The 17,728-nt window shown below is 34.4% G+C and overlaps 1 protein-coding gene across 1 annotated transcript in view; it reads left to right on the top strand.

Annotated features, from left to right (window-relative positions):
• The window catches only part of LOC115447346 (cartilage oligomeric matrix protein), a 34,529-nt gene that overhangs the window by 3,900 nt on the left and 12,901 nt on the right, over window positions 1–17,728 (top strand). The window contains exons 3-4 of the mRNA XM_030174370.2: window positions 17,017–17,187; window positions 17,499–17,695. Of these exons, the coding sequence (XP_030030230.2) occupies window positions 17,017–17,187; window positions 17,499–17,695 (368 nt within the window). The remainder of the gene's footprint in view (window positions 1–17,016; window positions 17,188–17,498; window positions 17,696–17,728) is intronic.

Here is a 17,728-nt window from a genome sequence, read left to right as displayed (position 1 = left end):
ATATTACATTGTTACTAATACAATATTCTAAGTAACTTAACTATCTCCATGATGGACAAGGGTGAAATCCAAAAATACATCGTAGTAAGCCCAATAATAGCCTCAAGTTCATTGACTGCACCAAAGCTATAATTAGATTGTGTACCGAACTCCTTACGGGAATGCGAAAGTGTTGCAAAAACTCGAAGCGCCATAGATGTTAGTGCCAAGAAAAAGTTAGCACTCGGTTCGTTAGCGTGTACCACTTTTAAAAATGGAATTTAATGACAGAAAACGGCATGGAATGGCGTTGACATAAACATGAAAGACTCAATTAAGCCGTGACCAACAGGTCGATCTGGGAATCTTTGACGAAGAGTTATGTTAAGCAGGGAACACTTTTTTGTTGATGAAGAAGTTGTCAGGCACACTTTATTCTGACTGTTCCATTTTTTATCCGTAATGATAGGGAAGGTTTATTCAAATCGGCCAAAAGCAAATGAATAATGGAGGATTGTAGGTAATCTCACTAATTTAAAATTCAAAAATGCGTTTCGTATATATCTAAAGAATCAATGTTAATTATCGTAAATAACATAAATTGGTAAGTGTAAAACGTTTACAAAGTATAATCGTATTTTTTTTAAATAACATTTTATTATTAATTTTCAAAACAAAAACGAAATTATCCCAAGTAAACGTGACAATTAAGCTCTGTCTATATGCACGGATTTAATGGAGAGGTCAAATTGTTAATCCAATTTAAGGCCCAACCGCAAAAGGTTAGTTAAGCAGGCACAGTAAACGCATTAGTAGTGGACAAGTAAATTTAACAAGGCTAGCTGCCAAACAAACCGTTGGTTAATTTATTTGACGCGGTTATTTCGGTCGTTACGAGCATCTCCTTAAGGCCTTAAGGTCAAGACAATAGATTCTCATAGATTTATATATTTAGAAGTTACGTAAAGAAATCATTTTGTGTGATCATTATGGTGGAAATTCCAATTGATCATTACTTTATATAGTAAACGAGGGCAAATATTTTAAGTTCAGTTAAGGCAGAATAGTCTGATGTTATCTTTGATATCATTCGTGGAAGTAATTATTAAAAATTAATACGGATAAACAAATAAGAATGTGAAGTGTCAAAATAAACACTTCTTCCTCAGAGAGCATTTCGTGGCGTATGCCTGTATCTGCCTAATCTGTAGTTATACGGAATCTAAGACAGATTGTGCTAATTAACTCAATTTTAGCGTGCTTTTGAAGACTGTAACGGATCTGCATTCTTTTTTTTTTAAAAGTGATTGGTGCCAACTATGATCATATAAGGTTCTTCGTTGGTCACTTTTCTTGAAGTCCACTACATGTCATCGGTGAAAAATATTTTGCAGTAGACAAAAAGCTTGGCTGTAAATTAACCGGTATTAGTTTGCGTATTCTGGATTTCTACGGTAATATATTCACAAATATAACAGCGGATATTATTTCTCAAAGGTTTATTGCGCAATTTCTAAGATTTTTTACGGCTTCTTTAAGGAAGTTGGGCCAGCTGTTATCCTTCCTTTCGTAATAAGGATAGCTTTTTAGAGCTTCTCTTGTTACATTGCTTTAATTGCGGCGAAGAATTTTCGTGGTTGGTACTAAAATCGTAGTATAAAATTTCAAGAACACATTTTAAAGTAGATAGACAACTTTGAGATTCCCTAATGTAAAAGTTGGCGAAAGTTTGTGACTTATAATAAAAAGTATTTATAAATCATTGAATGTATTTTGATGATTTTTATTGCTTTAAATGACGAGACGGGCTCGCCGTTCGCCTGATGGTAAACGATACGACCGCCTATAAACAGCAGAAATACCATCCAACACCTTGAATTACAAAGTATTGTTTGGTATTCCACTGCGCTCGCCATCCTGAGACATGAGATGTTAAGTCTTACTATGACTAGTAGTTACACTGGCTAGAATTTCCTTCAAACCGGAACACAACAGTGATTAAAACTGTTGCTTGGCGGCAGAAATAGACATTGCGTTGGTACTTACGCAGGCGGAGTTTCACATATGAGAGACCTACCACGACCAGATGGTGGATGTGTAGATTTTCACGCAGGTGTAGCCGGGAGCAAACGCTATTCACTTAGAATTAGGAAATACTAGGTCATTTGGGGCCATTATTATAACATTTACAATAGACATAATGAAGGAGACGTAATCCAAAAAAGTTTTAAGTATTATCAAAGACAAAACAATTTAGCATACGTTAACCAAGTCCAAGGGACGCCGAGCAGATGGCACTGCCATATCGGGCGGATGGTGGACTCGTGTCGCAACTCGCCGTGTGTTACTTATTTCAAAAGAGTATGAATAACCACTTATTTTTATTGTTGAGGAAAATATTGATCCTGTTTTGTGGTAAGATTTATTTTAGTAACATCTTAAAAGAGAATTTGTATTTTATGTTACGTATAGATAGATGGCTTTAAAACAAATCGAAAAGCATAAATGTTTTTTGTTTTGACATTTGAATTCTTGGTAATATGTCCTTTTCAGATTCAAATTTCGAATATTTCTAACAATTATTCTGTAACGCTTTTACGTTTCTAAACATAAACATGAACTTGTCAAACAAAAGAGTACTAAAAATGGCGCCAAATCTGTAGCTGCCATGTTTTGTTATTTCAACTTGAGTACAAAAGTTCTATGATTAATGAATATTATAATTAAAAACATCTGGATTTATTTTTGTTTGATTAAAACACCAGATGAAAGATGTTTACGCTGTGAGAATTATTTCGTGATTAGGACTGCAGATGTGATAAAATGTTTTCATTGTCCCATTGAATGAACTTTGAAAAAATAATTACCTAAATCAAAAAACAGCGATGAGTATGAATACATGATGGATATTTGTGGAATATTAAGTAACTACAGACTGCTTTGGTGGCGTAGTTGTGCTTTGTATGCGGTACGACTCCGCTCTGAGGTCCCAGGTTCAAACATCCGCTAGGGTGGAGTAATATAGATCTAGGCGTTTTCTCTTAAATATCGGCCCGTAGTCTGCAATTTGACGGCGATACGCTCGCCTCTGGTTGCATCTTTGTCTACCCTTTCGGGTAGAGGCGTGATGTGTCTGTTAGTATCTATGTTATGTTGAATATATTTTAAATAATTAACTATTATTTTAGCAACGGCGTTCAAAGCTTGTTATTGACATAAGCGCCTATGTAATTGGCGTGTGAATACGCGCCATTGAAACATGTTTTTGATAGGCCTTTTGTAAATGTAAGTAATATCTGTATCAATTATAAAGGTTTTGGTTTACATTCAATATTAACATGTAATTAAATTGTCACGAAATCATAATCCAGAGCATGGGCGCCGGGAGGGGATGCAAGTATATAATAATATAATAACAATATCAGCCCTGTATTATATACTTGCCCACTGCTAAGCACGGGCCTCCTCTACTACTGAGAGGGATTAGGCCTTAGTCCACCACGCTGGCCTAGTGCGGATTGGTAGACTTCACACACCTTCGAAATTCCTATAGAGAACTTCTCGGATGTGCAGGTTTCCTCACGATGTTTTCCTTCACCGTTAAAGCGAACGATAAATTCACAAAGATTACACACATGATTTTTAGAAGTCAGAGGTGTGTGCCCTTGGGATTTGAACCTGCGGACATTTGTCTTGGCAGCAAGTAGGTGCACATAAATCCTGCCCAGAAATAAATCCCAAAAAATATTTCATTGTCACAGAGTTTTTTTTTGATAAAGCATTTTCAAAACCCGCGCGATTTGAATTTGAAGAAAAAACTTTATGATATGTAGATGCAACTCCCTAAAACTAACTTTGACGACGCCCATGATTCCGAGGCAATAATCTGGTAAAACAAGACAGGTAACACTACAATTTGTTTATAAAGATTTTACGAGATAACACCGTCCACTATTGTGCGTAATTTGCATCCTACGTTCGGACACTCGTTGGTTCCGCATTTTACGATCGCAAGAGCATACAAAATAGACTACAATACGTGTGGCATTAGTTCTATAATGTTATAAATTTCTGGATCCACTTTAGTTTTTTAGAAGAAACCTTTGATACGTGTAGGTATATAGGAGGACAATAATGATTGTAAAATAATTACACATTCTGTGGCTGATAGGCTAAGATACAGAGAAAATACAGAAGATTTCTTTGCTATGCCTAGCTGGGGTCCCCTGGAAATTTTAGTATCTCACAGTTTTATATAAATTTATAAGTAAAATTAAGGAAGTCTATTTTTTCAAAAAAAGATTTTCAATTTTAATTTCAGTTGATTTAAATATTTATGTTTCTGTAAATTTAAGCGATAATCAAGTTTGAAATAATTTGATCTATTTACCATACCTTACTATCGTGTTTAATAATGACAAAACGAGTATTCATTTCATTTGATTTCATTTCGTGAATGTTATGTGATTGGTACTATTTAGGTGTTACCGTCACTAGAGTTCTGTTATCAATACTTCCCAGTTTGCCTGTTGCATTAACATAAGCTCGCGATTGAATTTCCGAACGAGTAAATTCACTCGACCTATAATGGGAGGGTTTAAGAGAGTTTACTTAACATTGGTCACCAACTACGAAATCTAAATATTGTATATACGTAAATTTAAAGGATCAAATAAATTATTTCATATTTCAACTTTAATATACACAACTGTGTATTTCTCGAATTCATTTAAAATTATCTTAAGGTTATAGCTTAAGGTCCATTTTTCATACATTTTGTTTCACCTTTAATCTGGGTAACTAAACAAGTATTGACAAGTAAAGAATTTAAATTCACGTCTAGTTAGTGATTAGTTCTCGCAGTTGAAAGAAAAAATTTCGTCGTATTAAATTTTAAAGGCCGAAATATCCATGCATATTAATTATTTTTACGTTTTTCTTTCAACTGCGAGAACTAATCACTAACTAGACGTGAATTTAAATTCTTTACTTGTCAATACTTGTTTAGTTACCCAGATTAAAGGTGAAACAAAATGTATGAAAAATGGACCTTAAGCTATAACCTTAAGGTTAAGGACTTAAGGTTTGTAGTTTCATTACCACTACATCAATTAGGCGATTGCATGAGTATTTTATACGCTATGTTATCAAAGAAATATAATAACCAACGGACAATGGACATGTCCATTCGCGCGGTCTCAAGATCCCCTTCTCGCTTTCAAGTGCAAATGCCGGATCTTTCAAAGTTATTAATATACAACGAGGTCTCTGCCAGTTAAAGGACAATTCCCTATTTTATAAATTAGATAGTTTTATAACAAAATTGTTAGTTAATTATTGAACACTTATTGTAAATAATATGAGTTTTTTTTATCTGAATTCTATATAAATGTTGTTTATTTACATAATTCATCATTTAAGTCCCTGCAATGTGGAGTTTTGGAAACTGTAGTTTTTCAAGACAATATTCGCCAATTCATCCTCTCTTCGAAGTTGACTAAGACGTTATTTCGATACATTCTCAGAAGACATCTTTAAGAACCATTTTTAGTACAGTGCGAATAAACTGGTAATGGTAAATGGTATTTAATATATTTATCTTCTTTCTCAGTGTCATATTACCGTGATGCACCTACCATGATTATCTCTGCACCACCCTAAGGTTGGCTGATAGAGAATGCCTAGAGCATTAAGTCCGCCTATATACATTTGTATATTAAGTGCAATAAATAAAAAATAATCTGAGACGGCTCTAGAAATTTAGCGTCGTTGCAAATATTACTATTTTACTAACATAATAAAGTGAAAATTGTGTTTGGCTACCTCTTTGAACTATATCAACCAATTATCATGAAACTTAGCTATGTTTATATGACTGGTTTAACTTTCCAGACTTTCATAACAATAAGAATAATTCCTTGAGGATTAAGTACAACAATGAGTACTTATAGTTCCTTGAGGATTAAGTTCTTAGTTTAATTTCTTCGAGAAGATATTTTACTTTGTGTATTATGTGCACTTTGATTATTATTAACGTGTGTGCACTTATCTATGTATAGTCGGGTGTATATTATTTAGTAGTAATCATAAGGTTTATTATACAGACTCCGAAATCATCATGTCAACTTTACCATCTATGGATCTGAACAGTGTACATAATACTCTTTGAATTTCTGATAGCCTAGTACCTTCGGCTTTAACTGTTGGTGTAACTTAGCGTTTATTATTTAATAAGTCATTGAATGTAATGTAATGAGGAGAGCGTAAACGCAACAGGGCCCTTATTCTGTATGATAGTGTAAACGCGTAACGCGGCCGTGTCATGTTATCTCCGAGAAATGTGCGTGGAATGGTATTCTGTAAGTCAAATTTCTATAGTCCTAAACATGACGCGTTGTGTTACGTGCTTGTTACGCACTGTTAAAATAACGTGCGGGATAGAGAATTAGGCCCCAGGTTGCATTCATGACATCATCGGATCGAGAAGTGCGCCCACGCAGCGCGAAATTGGGTCCTGACAATGACTTCATAATAGCAACACAAACTAGATTTATTCATTCAATCAAATTAATTATTTTGCTTATTAATTCAATTATGTATATTGTGGGTCTGTAACCTCCTTTCAATATTCTCGAGATTGTAGTACTGTTGATAGAGCAATAATTAATTACAAAATCAAAGAAATATAAAAAATATTATATATTATGATAAAGCTATGACGAGTTGGTTTTATAAATCGTGCATAAAAATTATGAACACAAGGCGTAGTAAAAAATACTATGTGGACCACACATTAGATTAACGTTCATTAATAAATACTAAATGTGCGTGAGAGACGATTATTCTATAAATGACAATAAGACATAATAAATAATAACTATGAAGTAGCATGAATTAATGATTGGATGTTAGAAAACAAGAATTATGGTTTAATGTAATTGTACTTATGACCAAAAATTACCTTTTTAGTGATTATATTTTGATGTCCTATTTTTTTTTGTCAAATAACGGCTATTTTTATTTTTGTTGATTAGTAGAAGATATTAGGTTGATACAGGTGGTCTAAAGGATTCAAATTATGGCTTAACTGTCATTACACTTCTGCCTATACCCTTAAAAGAACTTACTAAAATATAAATGTCACAATTAACAATCTTCTTACACGCGTTATAAAACGTTTATCGTTTTATCAAATAATTTCACGAAAATCATAAATCCCGTTATATTAATAAAACAAATTAATATTTCTCATGAACTTTTGTGTTATTGCTCAAAAGAATGGGCCTTGCTCAAATATTCCTAACAATAAGAACAATCAAATAACCTCGCACTTAATTAACGATTTTAACATTCATTATGAATACAAAGATGTTACGAAGTGTAATGAAGTCATCGATTCTAAGGAGAAATCCGACTAATACGTTATTCCGGTTAAAACGTTCTTTATATCGGGGTTCTGTGTGATCTGTATGATCAATTTAGTATTTAAGGCCAGCACAGATTTTTGGTAGGTACCTACATCTTCTAACTAACATTTTTTTTATATCTTCATTAGATTACATTGGTCCAATACAAAGAATTCATAAATGGCATGCCTTTAAACCATTAAAGCGATAAAAAGGTGAAGGAAGACGAGAAAAATTTAATATAAAAACCTAGAGTTGAACTAAACGGGTGTTATCTTGAAAACTGCTTGAATCCCTTTGAAAAGCTGCCAAGAAAAGCTGGTATTTCCTTTTACTTATCTAAAGAGGGCATTTCTACTAAGGCATTAGAGTCAGATCAAATGGGTAGAAAATTACCTTTGAAAACTATGATAGTTACTGGCAAATAATAAAATAAATACAGATTATAATACAAATTGATTACTTTCTAGTATAGATATTATTACATTGACTTCTAGTGACTGATAAAAATGCTCAAACCCAAAGTATTTTCGAATCACTAAATCCCATCTTGATGCAGTTATGTTAAGAACCAAAGTATTGCCGCCTGCTCCATGTAGGTCGTAAAATATTTTTGGAATGTAATTTTATCAACAGATGCATGTTTATCTTTGGTGTGCTATAATTTACAAAACGGGTTTTAAAAAACTTATCAGTATCCGTTTTATTGAATAAAATTTTGACCTTTCTGTGTAAAAATATTCACGTCTACCAAATCTTCTGAATTAAAAATAAGATTATGTAACTGAACACCGAGATGTTGTCTTGAACTAATTTAATTAAAGCCGAAATATAATTTGTTTTTGCAAATTAACTGCCAGGATAAACAGAGTAAAGGTTAAATCTATTTTTGGCACTCTAATTAAAATAGTAGGTACCTCTGATTACAATAAAGATTCATTTGGAACAATTAATTTAATTAAAATATTTGGAATAACAACTAATAACATTTTAAATTAAAGAAACCTTTAGAAAGACAGCCTAGCGGGGATCGGATTGCTGGGAAGGAAGTAGGAGGTTCGACCGCCTATGAGTCTAGGGCACCAAGCATGTACCTTATTGTCATAGATTAGAAATTGGAAAATTCTCTTAGATACCCGCCTACGAATGATAAGCAAGGAATGCGGAATTTTATTGGCTAAAAAGCCCATGTCTTGATCTGCACCTTAGAGAACTTCGGGATCTCATGACAAACACACCAGAAACCGTGCTACCTATCAATAATTATAGAAGACTTGGACCAGTAAATATCATAATATAACAATTGTAATTATCTAATTGCGTGGGGCTTCGACCGTTTCATCATCCTCTTTCGGATTATTTTTTTATATTTGCACGGCAATGTGACCTCACAGTACTTTTTGGGAAGTGAAGTGGGATCCAATAGAAAAATACATTCATCTGTACCAGACATTAGCTTGGAAGGATTGATAATCCAAATAACAATATGTATACAAGGAGATAAGAACACAAAAATATTGAATTTTTAATTCTGATAACATCAATTAATTTCATTTGAATAGGTTAGATTATATCCTACAGATTACATAATAACCACACAGTCAATCTGCATAAAGTTTACATTTCCCTATCTGGCATAAATCCACGATACCAACACGACAGGTTTTGTGTGGAGGTTATGAAAGCTCACACTTCCCGAAGTGCGATTTCCACGCTTGTCCTTTCCGCACACCTGTACAGTATTAAACCAGCTGGAGATTTCCGTGAGTATCTACTTCAATGTAGTAATCCAATTTTTTTAATGTATATTGTAAATACGATTGTATTTAAAAAACGCCTGCTCGACGTAATGGCACTCAGGAATATAGATTTCTGTGACATGAGCTTAAAATATATTATTACAAAAGAGTGGCTTTTCTTTGCCTTTACTGTCTTTCACCACTAAGATTGAGGAATACTATTCACACCCGATTTGATGGTAGGCAAATGACCTACTCGCTTGTTTTATTTTTTATAAAATACTGCCAAGAGCGAGAACTCTTGGAGGAGTGTAGTGTCTTAGTGCTAATACCGAGACGCCTGCACCCAACAATATTGTCATTATATATCATAATAATATGCACTCCTAACTTAAATTAAGTCCAGATCTGAGTTCTCTATTACAGTTTCAAAGTATACTTAGTGCCAAATGTCAGGCAAACAAACAGAGGCTTAACCAGGGTCCATAATTACTCTCTATAACCTTACAACATTTGACCAGCGAGTTAATTATCGCTCCGTATTAGTTCGCTGCAGTTTATTTCCAATACGCGCCATTACCCTTGATCTATGGCCCCTGCATCCATTTGGAATGCTTCGGTCGAGTTTCACCTTTGTTCGATTGGCGCAGTAAAGCCGTTAAGACAAAGGAATATTTACTTCCTGGGTTGTTTAGCCAATAAAACTTCAAGGGTATTTTTTCTATAAACTTACCTACGACGCACATGAAGCATGGCGGGGTAAGTTGAAGGTCCAAGTATAGACATAATTTAGATAGTACTCATTGTTAAAAAATATGTAGCACAGAGTGTGACTTTTGCATTTGGTCAGCTTATACATTTATGTGACTAGAAGACTTAACTCGGATGTTGTAAACAGGTCCTAAACATTCAAGCTATAAATAAAATATAAATATATGAAATATATTCCAAAATAAAATTTTCAATAATCCACAGATATTATAATTTATCACCTTAAAATAAGAATAAAGATCTCTGTAACTGAATTGTGAACTTAACTTTGCTCTACTAGTGTAATATTTTATGGAGGTTGCGATTTTTTGTCATGGATCCGGCTATAGTTCACGAATCAGCGAGTTGCTGTTTTAGGTAACGCACACCCACGGGTGCCAACGATAGCCTAATATGTTCACCATTATCGACCACATGCTTCTTCCTAGTACCATATGTCAAAACAATTGAAACAATAAGCATTCGACTATTCAAAAAATATTAATTATTACGTATTTCGTACACGAATGTCATAAAAGACATTATTTTGACCCCATCATTTCGTACAATATTGTTTCATATGCAGATGCAGTATTGTATTGTCTTATTGTTACACTGTAAAAAATTATATGTTTGATGCGCATATAAGCAAAGCAACTTATAAGCAAACATGTGTGCGCAAAACTTTAAAATGCTCAACTGAAAGTTGACATGTTGCCAATGTAACTTTATTCTTCTAATGAGTCGATTTGTTATATTATTATATTTATACCCGTACATTAAAAAACCATTGATATGGGATCCTTTTTAATCAATATAGCAAAAGACCTCGACCTAAAAAACTGATTCAGTGCTTCGTTGCATTTTAATCAACTAAAGCACGGACAGTGGACGCCGTGAACAATAGGTTGAATTTATTATTAAAAAGTATCGCATGTGACCAGTACACGTTATACATAAGATAATATATCATTTGTAAACAATCGAACACAAAGGTTGAACGTTACAAATAACTATTAATATAAGTAGTCAGTGGAAGTTAGCGCATCCGAAGTTATTCTTACATCGATGATACAACTTGACTCATAGCTCCGCACACGGACAGTGCGGCTTAAAACAAGTTCTGTCGTTGCTTTACTTTTTTTTAACTATAATTGGTTTGGGAAAGAATGGCAGTCTATGGATACTGAGGTCATTTATTTCTTTTTATTAGTAAAGTGCCCGCAGTTTAGATAAATAACTACATAATTTTACTTATACATATTATTCAAAAAGTGTTTTTTTTTGTTGTAAGTTAGTATATACCTACATGTCGTCTGAAGTATTCCTCACGTTTTCATTAAATTTACCAAATAAAAAACAAATATGTACCAAAAATTACTTGTTTTTTTCTAATGAATTTCGGGCATTAAAAACTTGACGTAAACGTCAAGTTTTTTTAATGCGGCATTATAAAGTAATGCATAGTGCATAATTATTACAGTGTGTGTTGACACATTCGTTCCGATGCTTCAAAGGTAATTATGTCTAAGCGACAATCACAAAAATTTGGAATAGAGCGATTTAAAGTTTTAATTTTAATAAGAAAATCTAAACATTTTACTTTATAAAAATATACTGTAATGATATTAAAATTATTTTAGAGCTACAAAACCTAGATCAAACGACGCAGAAAAATGTATCGATTCCAAATATTTATAAGACTACTTTTCGGTATATTTGTCGCTTAGGTATGATTGCCTTTTAAGCGTCGATTTAGTTTGTTTGGTAGCCATTATGTTTTTGCGGTAATCGCTTTATTTATGCCTTTGAAATATTATATTATGTGTTTGCCATAACTCTGCCTAGTTAACGGCTCGTAGTTTTGCGGGCATTCTGGTAAAATAAGTGGTAGTTCCGAATTTTTTTTACTCGGTACCTGTTCGGAGTCTGGGATTTGTGCTCGATATGGTTATGGACTCGCCCCCATCACGTAATGGGTGCACCACTTCCTCCCCTGCCTACCTTTTCAGGAATTAAAGCCGTGTATGTTATAGATACTATTTCTTTAAAGTTCACATATCAAACTTGTTGTACACAATATCACTAAAGTTAAAATAGCTAATTAAAGAAAAGTAAAAGCTAAAGTAGCCAAAAAGCCAATTAAAGTGCTAGTAAATATTGACGCATCCTTTAGAAATAAAACATGACGTAATTAACCATTTGAAGTGCATCTCAAAGCGATTTAACCGCAGTTAGTCCGTTACGTCAATTTACCGGGAATTTGTTCTGGACCAGTACAGTAACTGTGACGCTGTGATGTCACCGAGTAACTGTACGCGGTAAAAACACACCGCCTTTTACGGCCTTCCTGTACTAAGCGACCTCGATCGCGTTAGAAAATTATTTGATACTTAATTTGAGAAAACCTCTTCAAATTTATATATTAGTATAGATTAAGGGATGATAAATACTTTTTACCTTGGAAAGTGAATACTGTAATTAAAGTGCACACTGTGATTGTTATTTCGCTCAAGCTACAAACAACCGCTAGTTAAAAAAGGATTATACGTCCATTGAGGAAAACCAAACTAGTTCGGACGTAGTTGGTGTCCTGTATAAGATAAGATCGTTAGAAGCCACTCGATCCATATATTAGAGTCTGTGCGTATCATGCCAAACGCCTACGATGTAGTGGACAAATAGGACAATGATTATGAATGAACTTGTGAGTCTGTAATCGTAGGTCGGCGACGTTTACTCGCATCGAGACAGACTAGTTAATATCATAGACCATGGTTATTAGGTTGAAATTACATTGATAAAATGTCAACGCGTTGCATAATGTTATATTTAATTAATTCAGTAATGAACTGTATCAAAGCGGACGTATGCGACATAGTCGTGAGTAAGCGACACAGCTCCTGCTGGTGGTAGGATATATTTTATATCCGCCCGAATAGCGACCACCGTACACAGTGTTGTAACCCGTAGTGGCCCACGTAAGTAATCATCTCTCGTCAGTCGACATTCTATTGGACTCCTTTCCACTTACCATAGATGTAGTGAGGTCACATTGCAATGACTGTATAAAAAAACAGGATCTGAAGAAAACTAGTTCAATCGTAGCTGATGTATAAAACGGACTAAAAACGTATCGTATATTCGAAGCTCATCACTATTTCGTAAAAAACATTGTGTAACATAAAAATATTGAAATTGAAATTAAATTTTTTGCGTGATTTATTCGAGTCTCATCCTAAGTTTATATGTCATTCGTATGATGGGGATTTAGAGATATGTTTAGAGTAAGTAGCAAATTCTAATATATTATCTACCTACTAATATATTGTGTAAGAACCATTACATGCATTTACATTTGCCGCAACATTTTAATAATTTCATATGCTCGCAACTTGCTGTAATATCTGCAAGCAAAAATATGCAAAGGTAAGCTTGCCGCAATTGTTAACAAAAATAAATCGCTTGTGGATGTCAGCTTCTATATTATCTTGCTATTCCAAACTTCTCTTTAGCTTGAAACTTTAGCGTGGGTGATATAAAATTGAGGCCTCGAATAAATGTATTAATAATTACTTAAAACAAATCCGCTCAAATTATGTTATATATTTAGACATATCTGATTGTATCAAACTTATGAATGTTTTTAATATTTAATAAGCAAAATCGTAGAGATTTATCAATATATCTGCTCTACAATATAATTGGTCTCTTGTTCTGTATTTAATTGATAAAATACAATAAAAGATCAAGAGGAACGAGGTTGAACTGGAGTATCTAAAGTTATCGCTACGTAATGAACCATTGTTACGAAATAAACCAATAAAAAGAGGGGTAAAGAGGGTCCAAAAATTCCTATTATAATATATACATTAAGCGGCGATAGCCTGGTTGGGTGTGAAACGGACTGCCGACACGAATATCCGCAAGTTCGTGTATTCTTTGTGAACTATTGCTTGCTTGACGGTGAAGGAAAACATCGTGAGGAAACCTTCATACCTAAGAAGTTCTTTAAAGAAATTTTGAGGGTTTGTGAAGTCTAACAAACTGCACAAGGCCAGCGTGGTGGACTAAGGCCTAATCCCTTTCAGTAGAAGAGGAGACTCCAACTCAGCAGTGGGATAGTATATAATACAGGGCCGATATTATCATAATATGTAAGAACGCAATGTTAAAATGACCCTGTATATAGCGACGAAGTATAGTCGCTAATAACTTTTCATAATTGAAAAAATCCATACACAAGGAAATTGGAACAGACTGCTAAAATGAAGATATTGCACGCGCTTATGATTTTGCAAAGTCAACCCAACCTTTGACGGGTCACAAGTATGTCGGATTCACAGTACAATGAATACCTTTGAAGATTAGTTCCCTCATTAGCAGGTTTATAGACTCCTTTGTTGAGATTTGTAAAGGGTTTTAGCATTAATATGATATTTACCACACATCCTTCAAGATTATCGAATTGTGTTTCGTAAGTTTTGAAAATATTGGCCGCAGCATATGAGATTTGTACCAACAATTTGTGATAGTGATATTGATACACACCATACTGACATGTTCTTAAGTACGCAAAAGTATACCAACATGCTTTACCACAATCGTTAACAGTAAAAGAAATCAGACAACATATATGGGAATGAAAAATCTGATCGATATATCGTCTGCCTTACCTATGTCAAGATAATTTACATTTATTATAATTATAATATTTAGTTACTAATTAACAATGATGTGTCAACATAGTTAGGACTGCGGTCTGATTTGATCAAGATCTGACTGATTGTAATCAGTTTTGTTGCTAAAATAAATAAATCGATAGCATTTGTTTTTCTCATACATACCGTTGACGTTAAGGTTTATAGAAAGGTGCAAAGACGTCGCCAGGGAGGGGGGGGGGGGCAGCTGCTCCTCCCTAGGGATTCTAAAAAACGTTGCCAAATGTAAAGCAACTAAAGTTCTAAGTCTTTGACTTGACTTACTCAATCGATCATTCCCGTACGTCGAAACTCGATTGAATTTCCCAATTCCATTCCTAATATTCCGTGCGCTCAATTAGGCTCTGCTTTATGTTATTTTTAAAGCGGGAGAGGGGGAATTGGAGAGGAAGATGTGCTCTCGACTTTACCTACAATTCATATTTTTCTTATTTTCCATATTAACTTGCCCTGGGCCATCTGCTGGCAACGCTCTTGGAACGGTGTCTTTTGTAAGGCTCTTGGTTAAAGTTGATTTGTTTAGTTCCACGGTCAGTCGGTGCAGACACAGTAAGTAGGACAGTATTCTCGCGACCATCGTTCCATTTGTCGGCATCATATTATGATAACCAAAATAATAAAGTATGTAAATCTATGTCAATTAGTAACAGACGATTACATACTTAAAGTCACAACTTATACTGGTGGTAGGTTTCCCATGTTTCCGCCTGGCTAGGTACCACCGCAATGTCTATTTCGGCCGCCAAGCAGCAGTGTGTAGTTACTGTTCTGTTCCGGTTTGAAGGACAGTGTAACTACTGGACATAATGAGACTTAACATCTCATGTCTCAAGATAGCAAGCGTCTTCAAGTCTAATTCAAGGTGTTGGATGGTGTTTCTACTGTTTATGGGCGGTTGTATAGCTTACCATCAGGCGAACGGCAAGCTCGTCTCGTCATTCAAGCAGCAAAAAAAAAATGTACCTATATGTAAAATTCTATAAAATTATATTTCTATAAAACCAAAATACGTAAACACTTAGGTCATACATGTTTAATTGAATATAGATTGGATCTTAACTACTTCATTGCAAGATACAACTGCAAGCAATAACCGAGTAATAAAAGCCGTGATTTGATTTAGCAATTACTGGTCTACAATTTATGGTTCAGCGCTCCGTCTTATCTGGAGATTCACAAAAATACAGCACGGTACGAAGTTATCGTTGTGAACTGTGACCTTTGTCACAATTTCTTCAGTGAGTTAAGATTTTTGTTAATATGTTGTTGGTTTGTATCTAAGGCGAACGTAAATATTAATGCAAGACACGACATGAAATCGCGCTAATGAACTGTCAATATTTCTTTTTTATATAATTGATATGAAATTGACATGGCGTTTCATGTGATTATGTTATTTGCTAGGGTATATTTTATATCCGCCCAGATAGCGACCGCCGTACACAAGGTGTTAAAACCCGCCATAGTGGCCCATATAAGTGTCTCGCATTCCGGGATCAGCCTGTGTATATCAATAGACCAGCATAATTATGTCGACTGCCAAGGGTTAATCATCTCGTCAGTCGACATTCTATTGAACCTTATTCCACTTACCATCAGGTGCAGTGGGGTTACTTTGTCGTGCACGTAAAAGAAAATCAGTTTATAAGTTGATGATTGCTTCAAAACCTTATAATAATAATATTAATAAATCAATAAATTGTGAGGTATTGTTACAAACTCGTTTCGTGAAATGAAGATGAGAAGACATCCTAAAAGTTTCGTTCAGTTAGGTCCCATTACCAAATTTATGGCTAACTAGAATTCCAATGACCAAATTATTTATCGAAATACTCGTGAATTCGAGATGAAAATTGTAATAGATTTTATCTCGCTTCAATATTAAATTCCTTTTCTGTTAGCATAATGTGAATGAAAACTAATTTATGATTATTGAATATAAATACGATTGAAATTTTGAGAGGCTCTTCAATATCCAAAAGATATTGAGAGCAAGTTATCATGAAATTGTGACTGAAAATTCATAGATTTTTCTGAGTTTAACGCTTTACTAAGTTCCGTAAGGATTTGTTCCGTGAGAATTTGTTTTGGTGAAATGTAATGACATTTCTAGATGCGTAGATTAAATCGGAGCATATATATAAAATAAATTCTACACACGATTTAAAAACACATCAAAATAATGAAAGGATTAACGATAAATCCTCCCCTATGGGACAGAAAAGGATTACAACTATGGGTGTATAAGAGTTGTTACTTTACATTCGTTTTTTGGGAGACTTTAGTGCTATTTTAATAAAGCCAGAGAGAAAATTTGCCTACAATGGGGCTCCACCAATATGACAATAATTGAGAATATTTTTAAATTATTGCTAACTAATTATAGATGTTATAATGGTAACTGAACTATTTTTTTTTCAGAAGCGACAAGCGAGGTGATTGCAGCTGTTGGGTCAATAAAGAATGGTGGCGAGGTCGCGATCCTCGTGCGAGGGCCTCACGGTAAGAGTGCCAGGCGAGAAGAACTTCTTCACGGGAAAGGAGAAGAAGACACCGCCATTTCGCTTTTCTATAATCGGAAAAGTAATAAAGGTTAGTTTTTATATCCATTACTTGATTATTAATCGTTAAGATATTGCAAAATATGAAACGATTTTTCATGATCAGTTCGTAGAGAAATATATTTAGGTAAAGTCGATTCTTAGGATGCATTTCGTACAAAGTTTTGTGAGTTAAGCAATGTAAAGATGCATAACGAAGCTTTTAAAAAGTCTGATATTTTCCGTTAGCCCTTTTCAACCACAAAGTTACTCTAGTGAGGTTAGAATAATCTAGGGATAAAAATGCTATGCTAATTATTTTATCACCGAAAATATAACATAATATAATGCATTTTTACGTAGTGTCCCTTGAAAGTCTGCACGGCGGTCAATTGAGGTCAGTATCGTGGGGCCTTGGAATGCATCCGCGAGGTACCTTGCTCCTGGTGGTGTCTAACAGCAGAGTGCGGCTCTACGTGGGCTGCCGTCCCCTCCACTGGCACGCCATGTCTGGCAGTAATGGTTTGTTGGACATACTGGGCAGTCAGAGGTTGAAGTTGGTGAGTCTGATAAATATGAATAATTTATGTAAT

The sequence above is a fragment of the Manduca sexta genome, chromosome 16 (assembly GCF_014839805.1).
Source record: "Manduca sexta isolate Smith_Timp_Sample1 chromosome 16, JHU_Msex_v1.0, whole genome shotgun sequence".
Lineage (NCBI taxonomy): Eukaryota > Metazoa > Arthropoda > Insecta > Lepidoptera > Sphingidae > Manduca > Manduca sexta.
The sequence above is the reverse complement of the archived record's forward strand: the minus strand, read 5'-3'. Positions and strand labels throughout refer to the sequence as shown.